The sequence below is a fragment of the Haplochromis burtoni genome, unplaced genomic scaffold, assembly GCF_018398535.1.
Source record: "Haplochromis burtoni strain Fernald_Lab_line unplaced genomic scaffold, NCSU_Asbu1 Contig_39, whole genome shotgun sequence".
In the NCBI taxonomy this organism is placed as follows: Eukaryota; Metazoa; Chordata; class Actinopteri; order Cichliformes; family Cichlidae; genus Haplochromis; species Haplochromis burtoni.
Window position 1 is genome coordinate 558,798 of NW_024582400.1, and position 17,411 is coordinate 576,208.

Consider the following 17,411-nt stretch of genomic DNA (forward strand, 5'->3'; position numbering starts at 1 on the left):
GATAAGCTGGAGGAGGTGGCTGGGGAGAGGGAGGTCTGGGCCTCTTTGCTTAGGCTGCTGCCCCCGCGACCCGGCCTCAGATAAAGCGGATGAAGATGGATGGATGGATGATTACTGCCGTGTGTTTATAAGCTCTGTGTTTCCTTTGTTTTCTGTCGCGTCGTTAACGGCTGTTCATCCTCATATCACCCTGTGTGGTCTGTTTGCCTGCTTGCTAATTTATTTACATTCCAGGCTAGTTAGTTCTTTGTTCAGTCTGGAATCCCACAATAAAGCTGAGGGTTTTGAGTTCACCAGTGCCTCTGTGAGTCCTGCTCTTGAGTCCACCTTTCCTGCCTGCCTTCACACAGCCATGACAGAACGACGCGACCATAACCTGGACCCAGCGGGCTCATCCCGGGAGAGCGATCTCGCCCGCATCATGGGCTTAAAAAAGTGAATTTCCCACACGAAGGATACTAAGGCAATGGCAATCGGATTAAACGCTATCGGAGCAATCCTCGAGGGAAATCCCCATCTTTGCCAACTTAAAGGATTTATGGGTGCAATGGACGAGTTGCACGAAGCCTGGGAGGTTCTTCAAGCTCAGGAGCTAGCAGCCTTTGCTCGCTCACAGTACTCCACGCCAAGGCCTCAGCAGCAGCAGCAACAGCAACAGCGGACGGAGCTCACCGCGAAGCAGCGTAAGCTCCCTGCGACGCAGCAGCAGAACGCGGAGCTGTCTGCAACGCCACAGCGGTCGCCACAGCAGGATGTCGATCCCTTGCCGCTGCCACAGAATGATCTACTGACTCCGGTCTGCTCCTACTATCGCTCACCTGCGTCTTTGCTGGCAGCAATGTGGTCGAGGAATGAGGAGCTGGCCCCAACCACTCTGCTGTTACCGGTCTCCTCTACACTCTCCGCTCCTGCCTCCAAGAGAAAGCGGCGTACACGCCGCCAGCATTTCACCCCTCAGCCGGATTCCAGAGCCTCTGAGCCGGCGGTGGTGAGTGAGAAAGACTCTCTCTGTTCACTTTCTGAGCCTAGAGGTCAGCAGGTGCGCCAGAAGCCGTGCGCCTACTGGTTCTGCCCTGTGTGTTCCTGGGGCCCCTGTGCCTACTGGTCCTGTGACTGCACCTGCTGGAGGGCCCAAGGAGCCCGTCCAGCCACCAGCAGCTTCATCCTCGCCTGGTCCAGCTTCAGCTTCATCTGCCTCGCCTGGTCCAGCTTCACCCTCGCCTGCAGCTGCAGCGTCACCCGCAGCTGCAGCAGCCTCATCATCCGCTTCGCCTGCAGCAGCAGCTTCTTCAGCTTCGCCTGGCCCTGCAGTTGTTGCACCGCCGACCAAGGTACGTCCAGTACCTCAGCATTGCTGGCCACTTTCTGGGCCACCAGCCAGACGTCATCACCGTCGTGGGAGACCTCCGGATTGGCTTCGTCTGCATCGTTGCCGTCCGCATGGTCAGCCCCCTGAACTGTTTGCCCATCGCCGCCGTTGCCGTCCGCACGGTCGGCCCCCAGAACTGTTTGCTTGCCCGTCGCCGCCGCAGCCTTTCGCACGGTCGGCCTCTGGAACTGAACTGTTTTGGCCTCCTGCGCTGTCGGCCTCCGGGTCGGCCCCCTGAACTGTTTGTTGGGTTTGGTTTTTCTTGACCATCGGGGGTTTTAGTTTGTTTTTGGACTCTCTCCGTCCTTCCTGGCCCCCCACTGCCCGCCCTGGTTGGGTTGTTTTCTGTTTGGTGACATTTCTTGGTGACCCAGAATTTTGAGTTATGTTTTGGTGTGTTTTTTCATTATGGATTGTTTTCTTATTCTCTTGTAGCGCTTGTATTGATGATGATGATGATTAGAGTTTCATGTTTCTGTTTATCCGTGTTTAAGGAATTGTGGTCCCATGTATTGTTTGAGAGCCATGTGTTATATTCTGCCTCTCAGTCTGCGTCTTTGTTTAGTGGTTTATTGTTTCCTGTTTTATTTTGAAGGATTGTGTCTTATGTTAGTGTGTCCGGCTTTGCTCCCCTGTCTCATTAGCCCTAATCTCTCCCAGCTGTGTCTCCCTCCTGTTTTCCATTCCCTTGATTACTGCCGTGTGTGTATATAAGCCCTGTGTTTCCTTTGTTTTCTGTCGCGTCGTTAATGTCTGTTCATCCTCATACCACCCTGTGTGGTCTGTTTGCCTGCCTGCTAGTTTATTTGCATTCCAGGCTAGTTAGTTCTTTGTTCAGTCTGCAATCCCAAATAAAGCCGAGGGTTTTGAGTTCACCTGTGCCTCCGTGAGTCCTGCTCTTGGGTCCACCTTTCCTGCCTGCCTTCACACAGCCATTCAGAATTTATCTTAAAATTTTACTCACTTAAATTGGACTTAAATCTCAGCTTCAGCTTAAAGACTTTGACTTTTACTAAATTATGCTCTAAATACTATAAGCATACTATAAATTTAACCATTCCTGGAGGTGTAAGGTGAGAACATGGCTCATCATGGAGGGCATCGCAGTAATAATACTAATTTCAAAGCAGCAGTAATTAGAAAAATCAACACAAAAATGCGGCTTCATATGAAAGGCTGTGGATCTACTGAACTCCAGCCTCTCATCACCATCGTCATCATCAGAGTGTCCATACTTTGCTTTTATCGTCCATTAGCCGGCTGTCAGACTGGATGAATTCAGTGTCGTTTTCATAATGGAGCTTCTGGCATTTGTGGCCGCTGCGGTGTGAGTGTGAACTCGTCCTCTGCTCTGCAGGCTGACGGGGTGGGATATTTAAGGTGGAATGAGTCAGCCTGGATGAAGCAGAGCAAACCTGAGGGCTGCTGCTGACCGGCAGCAGTGGAAGCCAGGTTGAGACCCTTCTTGGCTCCGTCGACCTGTGAACTTTTACACCGGCTTGCACTGATCACTCTGACTGGAGCTCGCGGCGCCGCATTTTAAAGGAAAGATTTACTGACAGTTTGAATAAAATCCAGTGAAAACAAGCAGAAAAATGCCTCCTTCTTACAAGCAGGGTGTGTGAAACAAAATCTGGCTCATATAGTTGGAAGAAAAATTATTCAACCCCTACTGCATATTAGCTTTATTGGTATAAATTACAATAATTGAGCTGTTTGTATGAATCCAATTACCTAAGAGTGGTTTAAATGTCTTTATTAAACCAATATTAAAAGGGTGTTTTTTCCCAAATTGAACATGATACTTTTACTGAATACTGCAGCCACAAAACTGCTTCAACCGAATTGACAAGTGTTATTAATCCTTTGCTGAGCTTCAACCTGCTCCAAACATGCTGGGTTGCCAGAACATCTATTGGCAGTGTTCCCTAGGAATTTCAGACCATTCCTCATTGGAAAAGGCTTCCAGTTCTGTCACATCGTTCTTCAAATCCAAACCAGAGATTTTCTATGCAAGATGTAAGTCATGCCTCCACAGTAGACACAATATTCCAGGGCTTCATCTGCAACCAGGTCTTGATGGATTTCGAGGTAAGCTTGGGGTAAATCGACACTCGAGCTTGAGCTCTGATGGTGTGATGTTTTCTTCCAGAAGCTCATGTTGGGTGCTACATGACAGGAGCAAAGTGGCACTGAGCCAGCACCATGCTTCACTGCAGAGGGAAAGCTCTTCATTCTTCCTCTTTCCAATATACTGCAGAGACACACAAAGCTATTGCAACACTTCACTGGCTTATCCAGATAGTTCACTTCTATTCAGTTTTATTCATGTAGCACCAAATCACAACAGCAGTCACCTCAACATACTTTATATTGTAAGTTAAAGACCCTATAATATTAGAGTGAAAACCCCAACAATCAGATGACCTTCTATGAGCAAGCACTTGACGAGACTGGGAAGAAAAAACTACCTTTTAACAGGAAGACATAGAGATCTTCAGCATGTAGTGAGCACCTTACTGTATGAACTGAAACCTGCTGCCACAGAGTCCAATTGAAAGTTTTTTTGTAGTATTTCTTGTAGTTTTGTAGTGATCTGCCAGTGATAACTTCCTCTCTCTGCCTAATTTGGGTGGTGCAGCCACAGTAACTCTGACTTTAAGTCTGCAAACTATAATTCCAGCAGTGTCTCTGAAAACATTCAGTGTCTATTTTATTTCTTCTCTTGTTTGTGCAATGCACAGTTTTCTTCTAACTGTTTGAACCTCTTGTCTGTCAAATGCATATAGAAGTACATTTAATACCATCCATCCATCCATCCTCTGCTGCTTATTCAGATCTGGATCATGGGGCTAACTGTGTAAACAGAGATGCCACTCCCAAGCTACCTCCTACAGCTGTTCTGGGGGGACACCGAAGCTTTATAATTAGGTGTAAATAATTAAAACCTTTACCACATGTGACATGCAGGAGTATATTTATGATTATCCGGTACGTTTTCATTACAAGAATACCCTTTTTTGTTAGTTACGAAGCTACAGAGCTAAAATAACTGCCATTATTTACTTTTTTAAATTACTAACAAAATGGAAGTAGAGTGAAAAATCTATCATCATGTTTATTTTCATACAGAGTACCTTTGTAATAATGTTGAAGTCCAGGCTCTGGGGAGGCCAATCCATGACTGATTGAGTTCCACTGTGTGTTTTTCTATCCAGGGATGATTTTACTGCACTGGCAGTGTGTTTGGGATCATTGTCAGGCTGAAAGATGAAGCTGTTGACAATCAGATGCTTTCCAGACGATGGATCAAAATGTCAAATCTCAAACTTGGATTCATCACCCCATCAGACTTGTTTCCACTGATTTTCAGTCCAGTTCTTGTGTAATTTTCATACCTCAGCCTTTTCTTCCTGTTTCCTTTCCATAAGAAAGCTTCCTGACAGTCGCCCTTCCACTGAGACCATTTCTGATGATGCTTCAGTGAACAGTTATGTTTTCTAAGGACACATTGCTCACCATGCTGATATATGCCAGGTTTTCAGCTAATAGCTCTTTGGGAATCACATTGTCGGTGCAAAAATACCATCTTATGTCAAACTAGGAAATGGGAACAAATTACTTTTTTTTGACAGGCTGCTATTAACAAAGAGTCTAAAGATACAATTTAAATGGTCTGTTATGTGTAGACACAACATTGGTTAATCCCTTGAGTTGAGAAGGTGCCAGTTAATACACGCATGCTATAACATACACATTACGTTTTCTTTTCTAACTGAAGAAAGAGTCACTAACAACGAAATTTACATTTAAATCATAGCTCATTGCATCCATGCACAGCACCGCTCATCGTTGTCTACAAACTTTTTAGAAAAATCTATAAAACCACAACATAAATCCATCAACTCAACAGATCCCTTCAGGAACATCACACAGCATTTAGGATCTCTGCAGGGGTATGTGTCATGAGTCAAACTGCATGATGTCCTTTTCCTGGATTATGAGAAGATAAATAAGCCTGCGGACGGTGAGATGAGAAAGGTTTAACATTCTGCGCTGCTCTCTGCCCGCGGTGCTCAAACACTGCGTCGTGTTTAGTGCATCAAACAAACGGCGAGCTGTTGTAATTACAGCAAGCAGACGGAGCTGACGGAGGGGTTGGTTATGAGTCATAACTGTCAGAATGAGCTGCTTTTAAAGCTGCTTTATGTACAGATTTTATTTACGGTTCAGCGTCTACCTGACCCAAATACTCCAGCACTAGTTTTGAAAATGTTTGAATGAAGCTTTCGGTTGTTATTCGTTTGTGATCAGACACAAAGAGGCCTGAGCTCAGGAACCCCAAAATGCTCCTACAAGAGCACATTTCAAGGACTTGTTTTTGTTTGGAGCCAATTTATGGACATCTGTCTATCTTTTAGGGGTGTCCATCATTTCTCTGGTCCTATTGAGTTTCCCAGTTGTCGACATCAGTGACGACAGATATGACAATGATTAAGTCAGAGACAACACGAAAAGCAGGCACTGGAGTGGAGGCGAGTTGCAAGGCAATTTGCAGTGACTGCACACAGGGTAAAGCAGCTTAATTGGCAGGTTTTTGAGTGGTTCTTAAATGAGAAGCACAGGAAGCAAGATTGGAACTTTGCATCATCCATCCTGACCTATTCAAAGTTGGATCATGGTGGCAGCAGGCTAAGCTGCTATTCCAGGCATTTTTGTTTTCAGCAACACCTTCCACTTCCTCCTAAGGGGTCTTGGGGTATTCTCAGACAAGGTGAGATATAAAATCTCCTCATCGAGGTCTGAGCTGTGCCTGGAAAACCTCCAAAAGGAGGCTCCCAAGAGGCATTATAAATAAATCCCAGAACCACCTACACTGACTGATTCTGACACAAGTAGCAAAGGAGCAGCCTGAGCTCTTCACCCTGCTACATAAGGGAAAACCCAGTGAGCCTATGGAGGGAGCTCATTTCAGCCACAATCATTTGTATCCATAGTCACCACTCAGAGCTCGTGACCATTGGTTATGGTAGGAGCGCAGATTGACCAGTAAATCTAAAAACAACACCCACGCCTGCATTACCACAGATGAAGCCCTAATCTACCTGTCAACCTCCACCCGTCCATCACTAATGAATATGGCACATACCATTAGCAGCAGATAATGGGTGCTGTCTCACACTCACAAATATAAAATATTACCACGCATACTATAATAAATAAACACTCGGTTGATGTTACCCTCCCGTAACTGATAGAAGACGCTCGTGTCCAAACACGGTGACATACCAATGCTATTCCACTGTTTTTCACCACATTAGCACCACGCCACCTAACATTAGGTTTTTTGCTAATTCCACGTTAGACACTGCTGTGTCATGAACATGTTACTCAACCAAACAGTTTTACTTACCTATACTAACCCTGGTATCCACGACACACTTCATCATTATTTAATTTAATAGTTATTTTATACTTTTACTGAAACTTTCCAGGAAAAATGCTAGCTGGGCTACTTTTGCACTTATATTTAATTAGGCTGTGCCTGTGGGTATAATGCTGCTGGCGCCTTGTTTTGTTAGATTTATATTTCAAATTAGGAAGTGTATCATCTATTTATTTATTTATTCCTGCCTTGTCCCCTCTGCTGCTGTAACAATGTGAATTTCTGAACTCTGGGACTAATAAAGGCTATCTCATCTCATCTTATCTTATCTGCTTCAGTAGCTCATTAGAAAAGAAGGATGGAAAATATGTAATTATCACACATTTTCTTGAAATGTTGTTATATAATTTTGAGGCCACATATCGCTGCTCCTACTACAATGACTACTTACTCGTGATGTCCACACAGGTTTGTTTCCATGTCCACAAACTGAATATAATCCCTGCCTTAAGCTCAGTCAGTAAAACTCTGGCTAAACAGAAAGCAGTAAAGAAAAATAGGATCTGCAGGCTCGCTTTGATGGTTTCCTGTACGTTTATGCACATTACTGACTTAATAATGTCTGATCTTGAGTCCCTAAATGCTTTTAAAGACATTTTCTTCATGAAGCACATCTTTATAGACCACAGTGCAAACAGCCCAAGCACCTGCAGGTGCTGCAGTCTGGATATGAATGTTTCTAACTGCTGCTTTATTAGATTCATGCTCAGCTTAATAAAACAGGCAGCAAACGTCTTGTCCATTTGGCTCTTTTTAAACTGCTCTGTTAGCAGACTGTGTGAACTCCTGCTGTTGCTATTTTTCACACTGTGGCAGTGACTCTACTTTGCATTTACAAGTCAGATGTTCGGCGTGGCTAAAACAATTTTCCACATAAAGACAATGAAGGGTGTTTTGATCCGGCTTTTAGCTCCTCTGGATTCTCATGGATCTTGCTGTGACCTCAGAGGCCCCTGCATGAAAATAACTCCCTGTCAGTTTCTACATCATCATCATGTTGGCTCCTTGTGAAGGCAAATTAACTGTGAACCAAAACAAACCAACCCAGCCCTCACCCCTCCCTCTCTCTCTGCCTCTCCTGCTGCTGTTTTGGCTCTGTTTGTTTGTGATCAACAAAATGATTCATCTGAGCGCTCAGACACATCCGAGCCGACCCCTGGTCACAGCTTTTGCGTCACTCACGCAATTTAGCACCGAGGTAAACACCTCAGAGGCGGACAAACGGAAATGCAAGAACAGGCACTTCATATGTTATTTCTATTCACTTTCTGCACTTTTTTATGCAGGAGTGTCAAAGCCGAGCAAAACTCGCTGAATCCAGATTATGTTCAACCGTATTTGAAAAACATCCAGCAGAGACAACGAGCAACTTTCACAAACCCCGCTGTGAATTTGAGTAAACGCCGATGAAAATAGGTTTTACACTCTTTAAAATATTTTGCAAAGAAAGTGAAACGTGAGCACAAAGTGCACCGAGGCGGCTCAGTGCTGCGGTCACTAACAGCGGGGAGCTCCTCTTCGGGGAAATCGTGATTTACGCACCGCGCGTCGCAGGGTGGACAGATCCACTTTATTAAGAGGGAAGTGCATCTGTCTCCATCACATCGCATCAGATCCACGTCCACTCTCTTACCGTGTCGGGTGGCCGAGCACAGCCGGCAAGAGGCGGTGAGGAGGAGGAGGCACAGAGCTGCCCAGAGCCGCGGTGACCGCATGGTACATCCAACATCCATCGGAGCGAGGAGGGGAGAGCCGCCGCGCTTCTACCAGCTCTCCATGTCAGAGGAGAAGCTGCTGCTGGAGGAGGGATGGAGAGGAAGAGTGAGGCTGAGAGACAGAGACGCAGAGAGAAAGAGAGAGAGAGAGAGAGAGAGCGAGGAGGGATGGGTGGATAATCCGAGCCACAGGAGGCGCTAAACTGCAAAAACTAAAGGAAACATCATTAAAAGCGTCATTAAATCCAGAGTTTAAGTAGAAACAGCAGACGTAAAACTGCAAGAGGTGTCCGTAATATTTAGAAAATGTGCAAATTAGATGCATAATAAAAAAATACAGGATGACTTAGTGGGGCTAACGTCATCATCTCTGACACTGTTTTTCAAACACACTCAAGTGTTTGCCATGGCCTGTATATAAAAGATGGACGTGGCCACGTGACATCAAACGTGGCTGTTTTGAACTCAATTTTTAAGCTTTAATTATGTTTTCAGCCCTGTTCTTTTGTTGTCTTTTTTAATGTCACCATAAGTGACCATATTTGGACAAGCAGGTGCAGTGCTACGTTATCAGCTAATGCTTGAAAGCTTGGTTAGCAAGGTGCCCACTCCACATCACATCTTCGATTTCCACGATCCTGCCTGACCTTCACAGCACTATTCACACACTCGTCCTTCAGAGTTACCCCTACTTTCCTTTGTACTATCAATCCCATCACAAGTGATTGTTTTAAAATCATTTAATCGAGGGCTAAAGTTTCTATCCAGAGCTTTTAGGGCTCATTTGCAAAAATATGTGAACGGTTTTAAAGTCATCTGAACCACTTGAGATGTTTAAGAGTTAGAAAAACACATAAATGCATAAACACTGAAAATATCCTCCTCTGTGTACCATGCATGTATTCGTTTGATCAAACTTGTTAAAATTATAAGTTTAAAAAGCTTTGAAAATTGTAATATTCAACAAAATGACAATAAAAACAACAAACTTATTCAATATGTTTTAACCAGCAGCCACAATTCTTTCTAATTTCACTTATTTCAGCATTCTTGCTTGTTTTTCACCTAATTTTTGTAATTTCAGGTGATTTATTTTGATGAATTCCCCAACAGGATTGTAATTGACTTTCTAACAGAGCCCATGAGACTAAAAGCAGGATTAAGGAGTGCCTTCTTCTTGCTGCATCTTGATATGGCTCATAAGTCCTCCTCATGCTGCCAAGAAACTGTCCGGCACTTGGCAGAGCGGCACATCCAGCTCCTCGCTGCATTTTATTAAAACAGAGGAGGTGAAATTCAATTACTGCAGCCTCTCCTGCAGCATGAAACGTTCACATTTACCTCCACTCCGTGTTTACCGACTCCACCAACAAGAAAATAATAAAAACAGGGCGAGACAGAAGGGATTTTAAACATTTTTTTCCAAAGTTTCTTCTACACAATTTCATTTCATAAGAAAGACATGAGGTCTTGAAGTAGTGCAGCTTTTTCGTCCGATATAATCGAACACAATTACAGCAAGATCAGATTTAAAACCTAGAATCATCCACACACAAGAAAAGACATTTTTATAAAAGGATTCAACCCACTCTCACTCCCACTCGATCACCTCAGAATCAGCTCATTTTATATAAAGTACAGTAACTTCAGTATATTTAATGTTACAGGCCCCTCGACGTGCATCATGGCATTATTTTTCCAGCATTTTTGATCTCACAATTTCACAAGAACATATACACATTTAAGCTCTGCTCAGAACTGCAACAGAGCCAAATATACACCCAAAATCCAGTATCCCTGGAAAGCTCCAATCTAATTTAAATTGGTGACAAACATAAATAACATGTAAACATGATCAGGTGAGTCTGAGGTACAGGTGGGAACATCTGGTTCATATATCGCTAAGAGAGGACCACTGTTCTCGATGCACTGAAAGTTAATTTGTTGCATTATTATATTTCTAAATCATTATACACAACATGTGAACTTCATGCGTCTCTGTTGGCATGTCGAAGTGTTCTTGGGCAAGACACTGAATCTCAAACTGCTCCCACACAGTACTGGAGTGTAAGTGTGTGAGATGGTGAAAAAGGGGAGAGAATGAACCAATGTATGAATGTGGCTCAGAGTGTTAAAAGTTATTTCAACTGCAGAAGGAATCACGACTAGAAGACAAGCCTGGTATACAAATGTAAGGAAAAAAGGAGACTTTTCATATCCTAAAACTTTTTTTAACAGGCCGCCTGTCACGCATGGTGATAATGTCCCTTAGAAGTTGACCCAAAGTGCACATTTGAAAGTTTTCACCAGCGAATCATCAGAAAACAGATCAATAGAAACAAGATTTACTCTTCAGATTTACACCCACTCAAAGTGCCAAACTGATTTGGCTGCAGTTTTTAAAAAACTATTTAAATGTGCTTTTCAGCCCTGATAACGTCATGTGTACTCGAAGCTATGAAAGATCCAAAACACTAAAATACTGGTTGAATTTTGCCTGGTTTCATTAAATATACCAAAGTTACTATATACTTTAAGAAAGTGTTGATTCTGAGGGGGTCAGGTAATTTTAAAAGATATGTTTTTTTGGCATTTAAATCACAAATAAAGCACTGCAGATTTGCAGAACATTTTAAAATAATGCAGTCGTTCACTGAGAATGACATGTCTGTATAATCCTTTATTCCCGATCAGCTGTGGCTGTCCCAGCTCTAGTCAACGACCAGCGTGCTCCTCACGGTGGGAAACAACTCGAAGAAACCCTGAAGAAGCGAGAAGAAGCAGAAAACAGGAAGTGACAGCAAATTTTAATATCACTAAGATTTTTTAAAGTAGATGAAAAAGCACAATAACAGGTAAAAATATAACCTAAAAGAACTCTGTCAAATGCCAGCAATGAGATCACTTAATTTGATTCTTATGCCACAGCTGGACGGTTCAAACCTGACATATTCTGACTAGAACTGTGCTCAGGCTCAGCTCAGGCGCTCATGACTATTTATCTCAGTAACTTAGGAGTTGACAAGTAGACATACATTAGTAAAGCACCATGGAGGTTCTCAAAATATTAACAATGTAAAGAGAAATGTAAGTTTATAAAATTTTCAATAATTGGCTTATACAGGCTTAAAAATGACTGAACAGCCCCCAGATTGAGAGCCTTGGTTTGAACAGACAGAAAGATAAAAAATAGCATAAAGCGCTTTTTCAAACTCAAATAAAAAACAGCAAATAAAACATGGCATAATCAATAAAAAAAGGTTTAAATCAATTTAATAAAATATGTAGCTTGTGCGGTGTAGCGAGGATGGGGGCGATGTGGTGTTTTGTTTCGATTGAGATAGCAGAGATGGATGGGCAGCGGCTCCAAACATGATGAGTCCAAAGCATGGAAGCATATATATATAAAAACATAAAATGGGACCAAGGACTAAGCCTTGGGGAACTCCACATGAGAGGTGGCTGAGGATGAGGAAAATTCTGTCTTTACAAGATAAAGGGATCTGTTTGATAAGCAGGAGCAAGGCAAGAGACGTCTCCATTAAACAGAAACCAAAAAGCCAAAAGATGTAAGACAAAGTTAAAGTGTTACATCTGAGAAGTTGAGGCCAGTGTCTGTATGTTAAAGTTTATTTAAGCAACTTTCAAAAGTAGCTGTAGACTTACGACAAAGTACTGAAACAATGATAAGAACAATTAAAGTCAGTTGTGTTTTACCATATAACCATCACTTTTGGTATTTATACTTCATTAATCACGTCCTTTATAGAAAACATAAATTTACAAGGTCATGAATTAGGGGAGACACAAATCTTACCTAAGCAACAGAGAATGTTTGGATTAAACTGCTGATGAAGCTGCCAGCTCTTGCAGGAAATGCAAACTTTATGAAGCTATTATGTGTGTGAATTCAAAAGTAAAACCAGCTGGTCTATTAATTAGCTCTACATAATTCACACCTAATTGGATCTGTTACCTTGAAAAGGGTGGTGCTCTGCAGGACACTGGATGTACAACACATCTCCCTGATGGAGTGCATGGAGAGCTGCGGGGAGCCGATGTCCACCACGGGGACGCCGAGACGGGCCGCCAGGATGGGACCGATGGTGGTTCCACAGGGGCTGTCATTACGGACCATCACGTCCTACAAGAAGACCAACAGGAACGCTCAGACTATTAAGTTAGAGTAAAAATAAAAACTGCCTCTAGTGGGTATTAAGAGGCACTGCAGGTCTAGGAGCAAGGAAAGGTGAAACGAGTTACACTATATAAAACAGCAAAGTGCATTAATAACGCTCATGAATTGAAATGAGAATAGTGTAAATAAATTTGGTGTGACCACCTTTATTCTTCAGCACAGTCTGAACTCTCTTACTCAAGATTTCTTGTCATTTCTTTAAGTAATCGATAGTTTTTTATTCCTGCCAAGTCTTCTTTTGTCCTCCAATTCTCCAGTTTCCTCAGATTTTTTTAGTGTGTCCTTATATGTCAAGTTTTCAGCTAATAGCTCTTTAGGAATCACCTTGTTGGTACAAAAATATTATTTTATGTCCGTCAAACTGTGTTAACTTTGGTATTTCATAAATTCAAATAAAGAAAGGAGAACAAATAATGTGCTTTTGTGACAGGCTGCTAGTAACAGATTGCATTTAAACTCGGTCCTTTACCCAGTGGTCCTTTTGTCTGATTATTTTACAAATACATTCCACTTCAATAAAATGACATTCTTGGGTCGATCCATTTGTCACATTTTATTTTATTGTTTAAATCGAACCTGATCCTGCCACAGTCTCTTCCTCACAGTGAGGCATACAGCTTGTTAACGTAACACTAGTATCCATTGGTATCAGTAATGGAACTGGAGAAGCTGGATCTCTGCAACTAATTCCAGGACATAACATTTAAACATCTGGAAAAATCTGGAAATGTGCTTTTACACAAATACTGGTATCACAGAAAACGGGCTGAGTTCTTCATGAATTACAGTGACATAAACGCCGCCGTTTTAATTCCTGTTTCTTAACTTTTACTGCAAACAGTCTTCTACAATCACACAAATGCCATCACTCAGTTCTCAATTTACCTGCAGCGGCACGTTGACCTTGCTGGCCACCTCTCTGACAATGGAGGCGGTGACAGCCGTAGTTGCGTAACGCTGGTTGCTGTTGAACTTGATTACCGGGCCCTGAAACAAAAGAAGAAAAAAAGAAAAAAAAAAAATCACACAGGAAATCAACCACCTGGTGAGTCTCCTAAACTTTAAATAGCAATTAAATTGACTCACCTTGTGAAAAGCCGGCCGGTGGTTCTCCTCATGTTTCTCCCTGAGAGGAAACAAAATTAAAAACATATCAAACTAGAATACAAATGAAGACCAGCGATTACAGGTTTTATCTGATCTTAATGATCTAAAACGCCTTCTTTTTCTCGAATGACCGTTTAGTGCAAATGTCTGAGAGCACGTAATCTCATGCTGATACTGACTGGTAGTTGGGGTGCACGGCGTGCGCCATGTCAGCGCTGATCATGAAGGAGAGCGGCGCCGCCTGCTGGAAGGCGGTGAGGTTGGAGGGGGAGGAGGCGAGGCGGCTGAGAATGAGCTCTGTCAGGTTGGACTGAGCGCCCTGAGCGCTCTCTGATCCCACCTACAGGAAACAGGCCACACTGTAAAAAATACACCCAGGTAGTTTCACCTGCAGGCGATGACATCATTCTTCATCGCTCTGCTGGTTGTTTTCACGTTTTTTCACGTGAGATATCCAGAGCAAACAGCAGCTTCGCATCATCTCAGAATCACCTGCAGAGGAGCTTTTAATTATTATTATTATTATTACTGTTTAATTATGAGACACTAAAGCTGCTGTTTGCCTGCTTCTCTGGTATCCTGGCTGCCCCACACTGGCCCAGTCTCCTCTCTAAAAGCTTGGTGGACTCACCTCCTCGTTGTCGTACAGAGTGATCATACGGACGTTGGGATCTTTAGCCAGAGAGTCTGCTGTGCAGGACTCCATCAGCCCCTGAGCAAGAAAGAGGAAGTGAGGTGTGATTAAAAACCTCCGTCTGCTTTGTGAGATATGTGAAAAACATTTGGGAGAGTCTTTGTGAGGAAGAAATTAGCACGAGTTCATTTAACTGAATCCCAGCTTAATGCCAGTTATTTACATTTTCATTCAGAGCATTCAAATGTTAAAGCTTTTAAAGTAAATCTTTCCATTATTTTTAAACTAAACAACAGAACAAAAAACATTTGCTGCATTTAACGTTGAAGAACTATAAATAAACTGAAAATATACATAAAGGTTTTTTTCAAGCAGTGGGAACAAAATGAAAGACACAAGAAGAAAAAGAGAAATAAATCCTTTTTCTTTTTCTGGCCTGGTAGTAAAAGTGAAATTGTGCTTGCAGCAGGTGGAAAAGCGACTGACCCGCAGGGCGCAGTAGCAGCTGTGCAGGTTGTCCAGACGAGGAGAGTAAATGAACTCCTCGTACACGCCTCCTAAAGCCTGCAGAGACAAGAGAGGAAGGCGCCGACTCACGTTTTGTTACTAGACTTACAGAACATAAACGGTCAGATTTAAAAAACAACAGCTTTAAACTCTGTTCAATCTCATATACATAACTCACACTGGTACAAAGAGACTGTAAGTACCATCATAACTCTCCACTGTTTCAAAGGAGCTTGCAAAGAAAGGCGTCTGGACTTCTTTAAATTACTTGAAGACGTTTCACCTCTCATCCGAGAAGCTTCTTCAGTTCTAAGGTCAAATGGTGGAGAGTCCCAGATATAAACCTAGTGGGAGTAACCCCCCCCACAGAGGGACAAAAGGACCCCCTGATGATCCTCTCAGTTCCTTAGAACTGAAGAAGCTTCTCGGATGAGAGGTGAAACATCTTCAAGTAATTTAAAGAAGTCCAGACGCCTTTCTTTGCAAGCTCCTTTGACTACGATGACCTGGATGACTGAGAACCTTCACAGACATATCTCCACTGTTTCAAATATAGTCACCAACGCTGCACAAATTTTACGCCAGCAAGTAGTCCCTATCAAACATGCCTGGAATAAGTGAGCAGAATGAGAGTCTGCCCTTTCGACCCTCTTTCATAAAACTGTTGAGGAGTTTCATTTAAACCGAGGCTGGAAGTCTCACAGAGTCCTCGAGGTGAAAAGCAGAGTGTGAGGAGAAGCTCCTGTATGCCTTATAGTGTGTTTGAATCTGGAAGACTGCTTTCTCTCATCTGATCAATATCACTAAAATTAGAAATCCTGTCTCAGAGTGATGCTGAAAAAAAATAACTGGTACATTTATTACTTCATTGTAACATCTTATCATCATGAAGCTGTTCTAAAAGCTCTCTGAAAAGCCTCCGGTTGATCCCAAACACATCAAAGAACTGAATTTAAAACCCTTCTTCTCACACACACTACTCTGAAAAGCCTCGAGTCCCCATCATTTCGCTTCCAGACTTTGCTGTAATTTTGAAAGTGCTTGTAAGCGACAATTCTCCCAACTTTCTGAAGCTCTTTCAAAGTGTTTCTTTGGACAGCGGTTGCTTTTTCAGTCCAGTCGTTGTACCTTACCATTTTTAGTTAATCCTTAACGCTGACCTGTGAATCATTCAAGCATGAAAAGGGTACCTTACCCAATTATCAACTTAGCAAAGAGCCAATTTTGAATTGTATCTTCATGCAGAAAAACACAATTTGTTACCATTTTTTTAGTTGAATCTATGAAAAATCCCAAACACAACACAGTTTGACAGACATGAAATAGTATTTTTCACCAGCGAGGTGATTCCCAAAGAGCGGTTAGCTGAAAACTTGGTGTCTCTCAGCATGGTGTGCAGCGTGTCCTTAAAAAAAAACAATTGAGGAGGACAAAAAAAAGAAAAAGAAAAGAAGAAGTGGCATATTCCTGCATGCTTCAATAAATTGCTGCGTGCATTTCATACATTCTTAGCAAAAATATAAAGATATGAGGGGTGACTCAAGACTTTTGCACAGTACTGAATAATCAGAGCCCATCATTTCTTGTCTAAACTGTATCACATCAACAGAGCACTTTGCTCTCAGACTGCAGGCTTACTTGTAGTTCCTGGATATTTAAAAGTAGAATGGGAGGCAGAGGCTTCAGCTTTTAGGCCCCTCTTCTCTGGAATAAGCTCCCAGTTTGGACTCAGGAGACAGTCACCATCTCTACTTATAAGATTAGGCTTACGCTTATAAGCTTCTCTCTCTCTATCGGTAGGTCTTTACAGTATGAAGCACACTGCTGAGAACCGGTGCTCTAAAAACTATACTCAAATTAATCTAACTTACTGGAATAAAATCAGAGCCATAGAAGCTCCATCTCAACTTGTTTTATTCACACATCTGAAATGAAACCTGACATAAGATGTTTTAGAGTTTTAGTCGCTTTAAGTTTCTCTGAAATGCCTGCAGAGTCAACCTGAGCTAACTGTGCAGACATCGCTCTCCTTCCTTTGTTGTGACAGATACTTAAGCCTACTAATGCAATTGATGGTATTTTCAAGCTAAATCTTGAGTGTGCCCAAGCCTCAGTCTGCCTTCATTTATCAGTTCGTCCACATTTCTCTTCATGCTGGTTCTTCTTGGCAGTCAAACACATGATCATTTTGGATCTACTGACCTGATTCAAACAAATTCTGCATGTGTTTGTCTTGGATTCTGTGCCAGTGTAGAGAGTTGAAAATAGCTTTCTAGTAAAATCTAGTATCAGAATTAAACTGGGGAAAACAGCCCAGTTGTTGTTGTGATTGTATTTTTGTACCTGTCATTTAAAATGCTATCCTACATCCAGCCGCTAGAGGGCGCATTACGCGCAGTGGTATCGAGTAGCGTTTTGGGGCACAGAGGAAGAAT

General features: G+C 42.5%; 2 protein-coding genes across 5 annotated transcripts in view; both read right to left on the reverse strand.

Annotated features, from left to right (window-relative positions):
- The window catches only part of ptprnb (protein tyrosine phosphatase receptor type Nb), a 54,079-nt gene extending 44,461 nt beyond the window's left edge, over positions 1-9,618 (reverse strand). For 2 of the 3 annotated variants that reach the window (XM_005919885.3, XM_005919884.3), the window contains exon 1: positions 8,449-9,618. In XM_005919885.3, the coding sequence (XP_005919947.1) occupies positions 8,449-8,548 (100 nt within the window). In that variant the 5' untranslated portion in view covers positions 8,549-9,618. The remainder of the gene's footprint in view (positions 1-8,448) is intronic. The other variant, XM_005919886.3, reaches the window with a different exon arrangement.
- A 315-nt stretch (positions 9,619-9,933) lies between these two features.
- The window catches only part of LOC102288839 (aspartyl aminopeptidase), a 31,170-nt gene continuing 23,692 nt past the window's right edge, over positions 9,934-17,411 (reverse strand). For both annotated transcript variants that reach the window (XM_005919891.2, XM_005919892.3), the window contains exons 9-15: positions 14,956-15,033; positions 14,467-14,547; positions 14,015-14,175; positions 13,815-13,854; positions 13,614-13,715; positions 12,507-12,674; positions 9,934-11,292 (exon numbers count right to left, since the gene is read on the reverse strand). In XM_005919891.2, the coding sequence (XP_005919953.1) occupies positions 11,242-11,292; positions 12,507-12,674; positions 13,614-13,715; positions 13,815-13,854; positions 14,015-14,175; positions 14,467-14,547; positions 14,956-15,033 (681 nt within the window). In that variant the 3' untranslated portion in view covers positions 9,934-11,241. The remainder of the gene's footprint in view (positions 11,293-12,506; positions 12,675-13,613; positions 13,716-13,814; positions 13,855-14,014; positions 14,176-14,466; positions 14,548-14,955; positions 15,034-17,411) is intronic.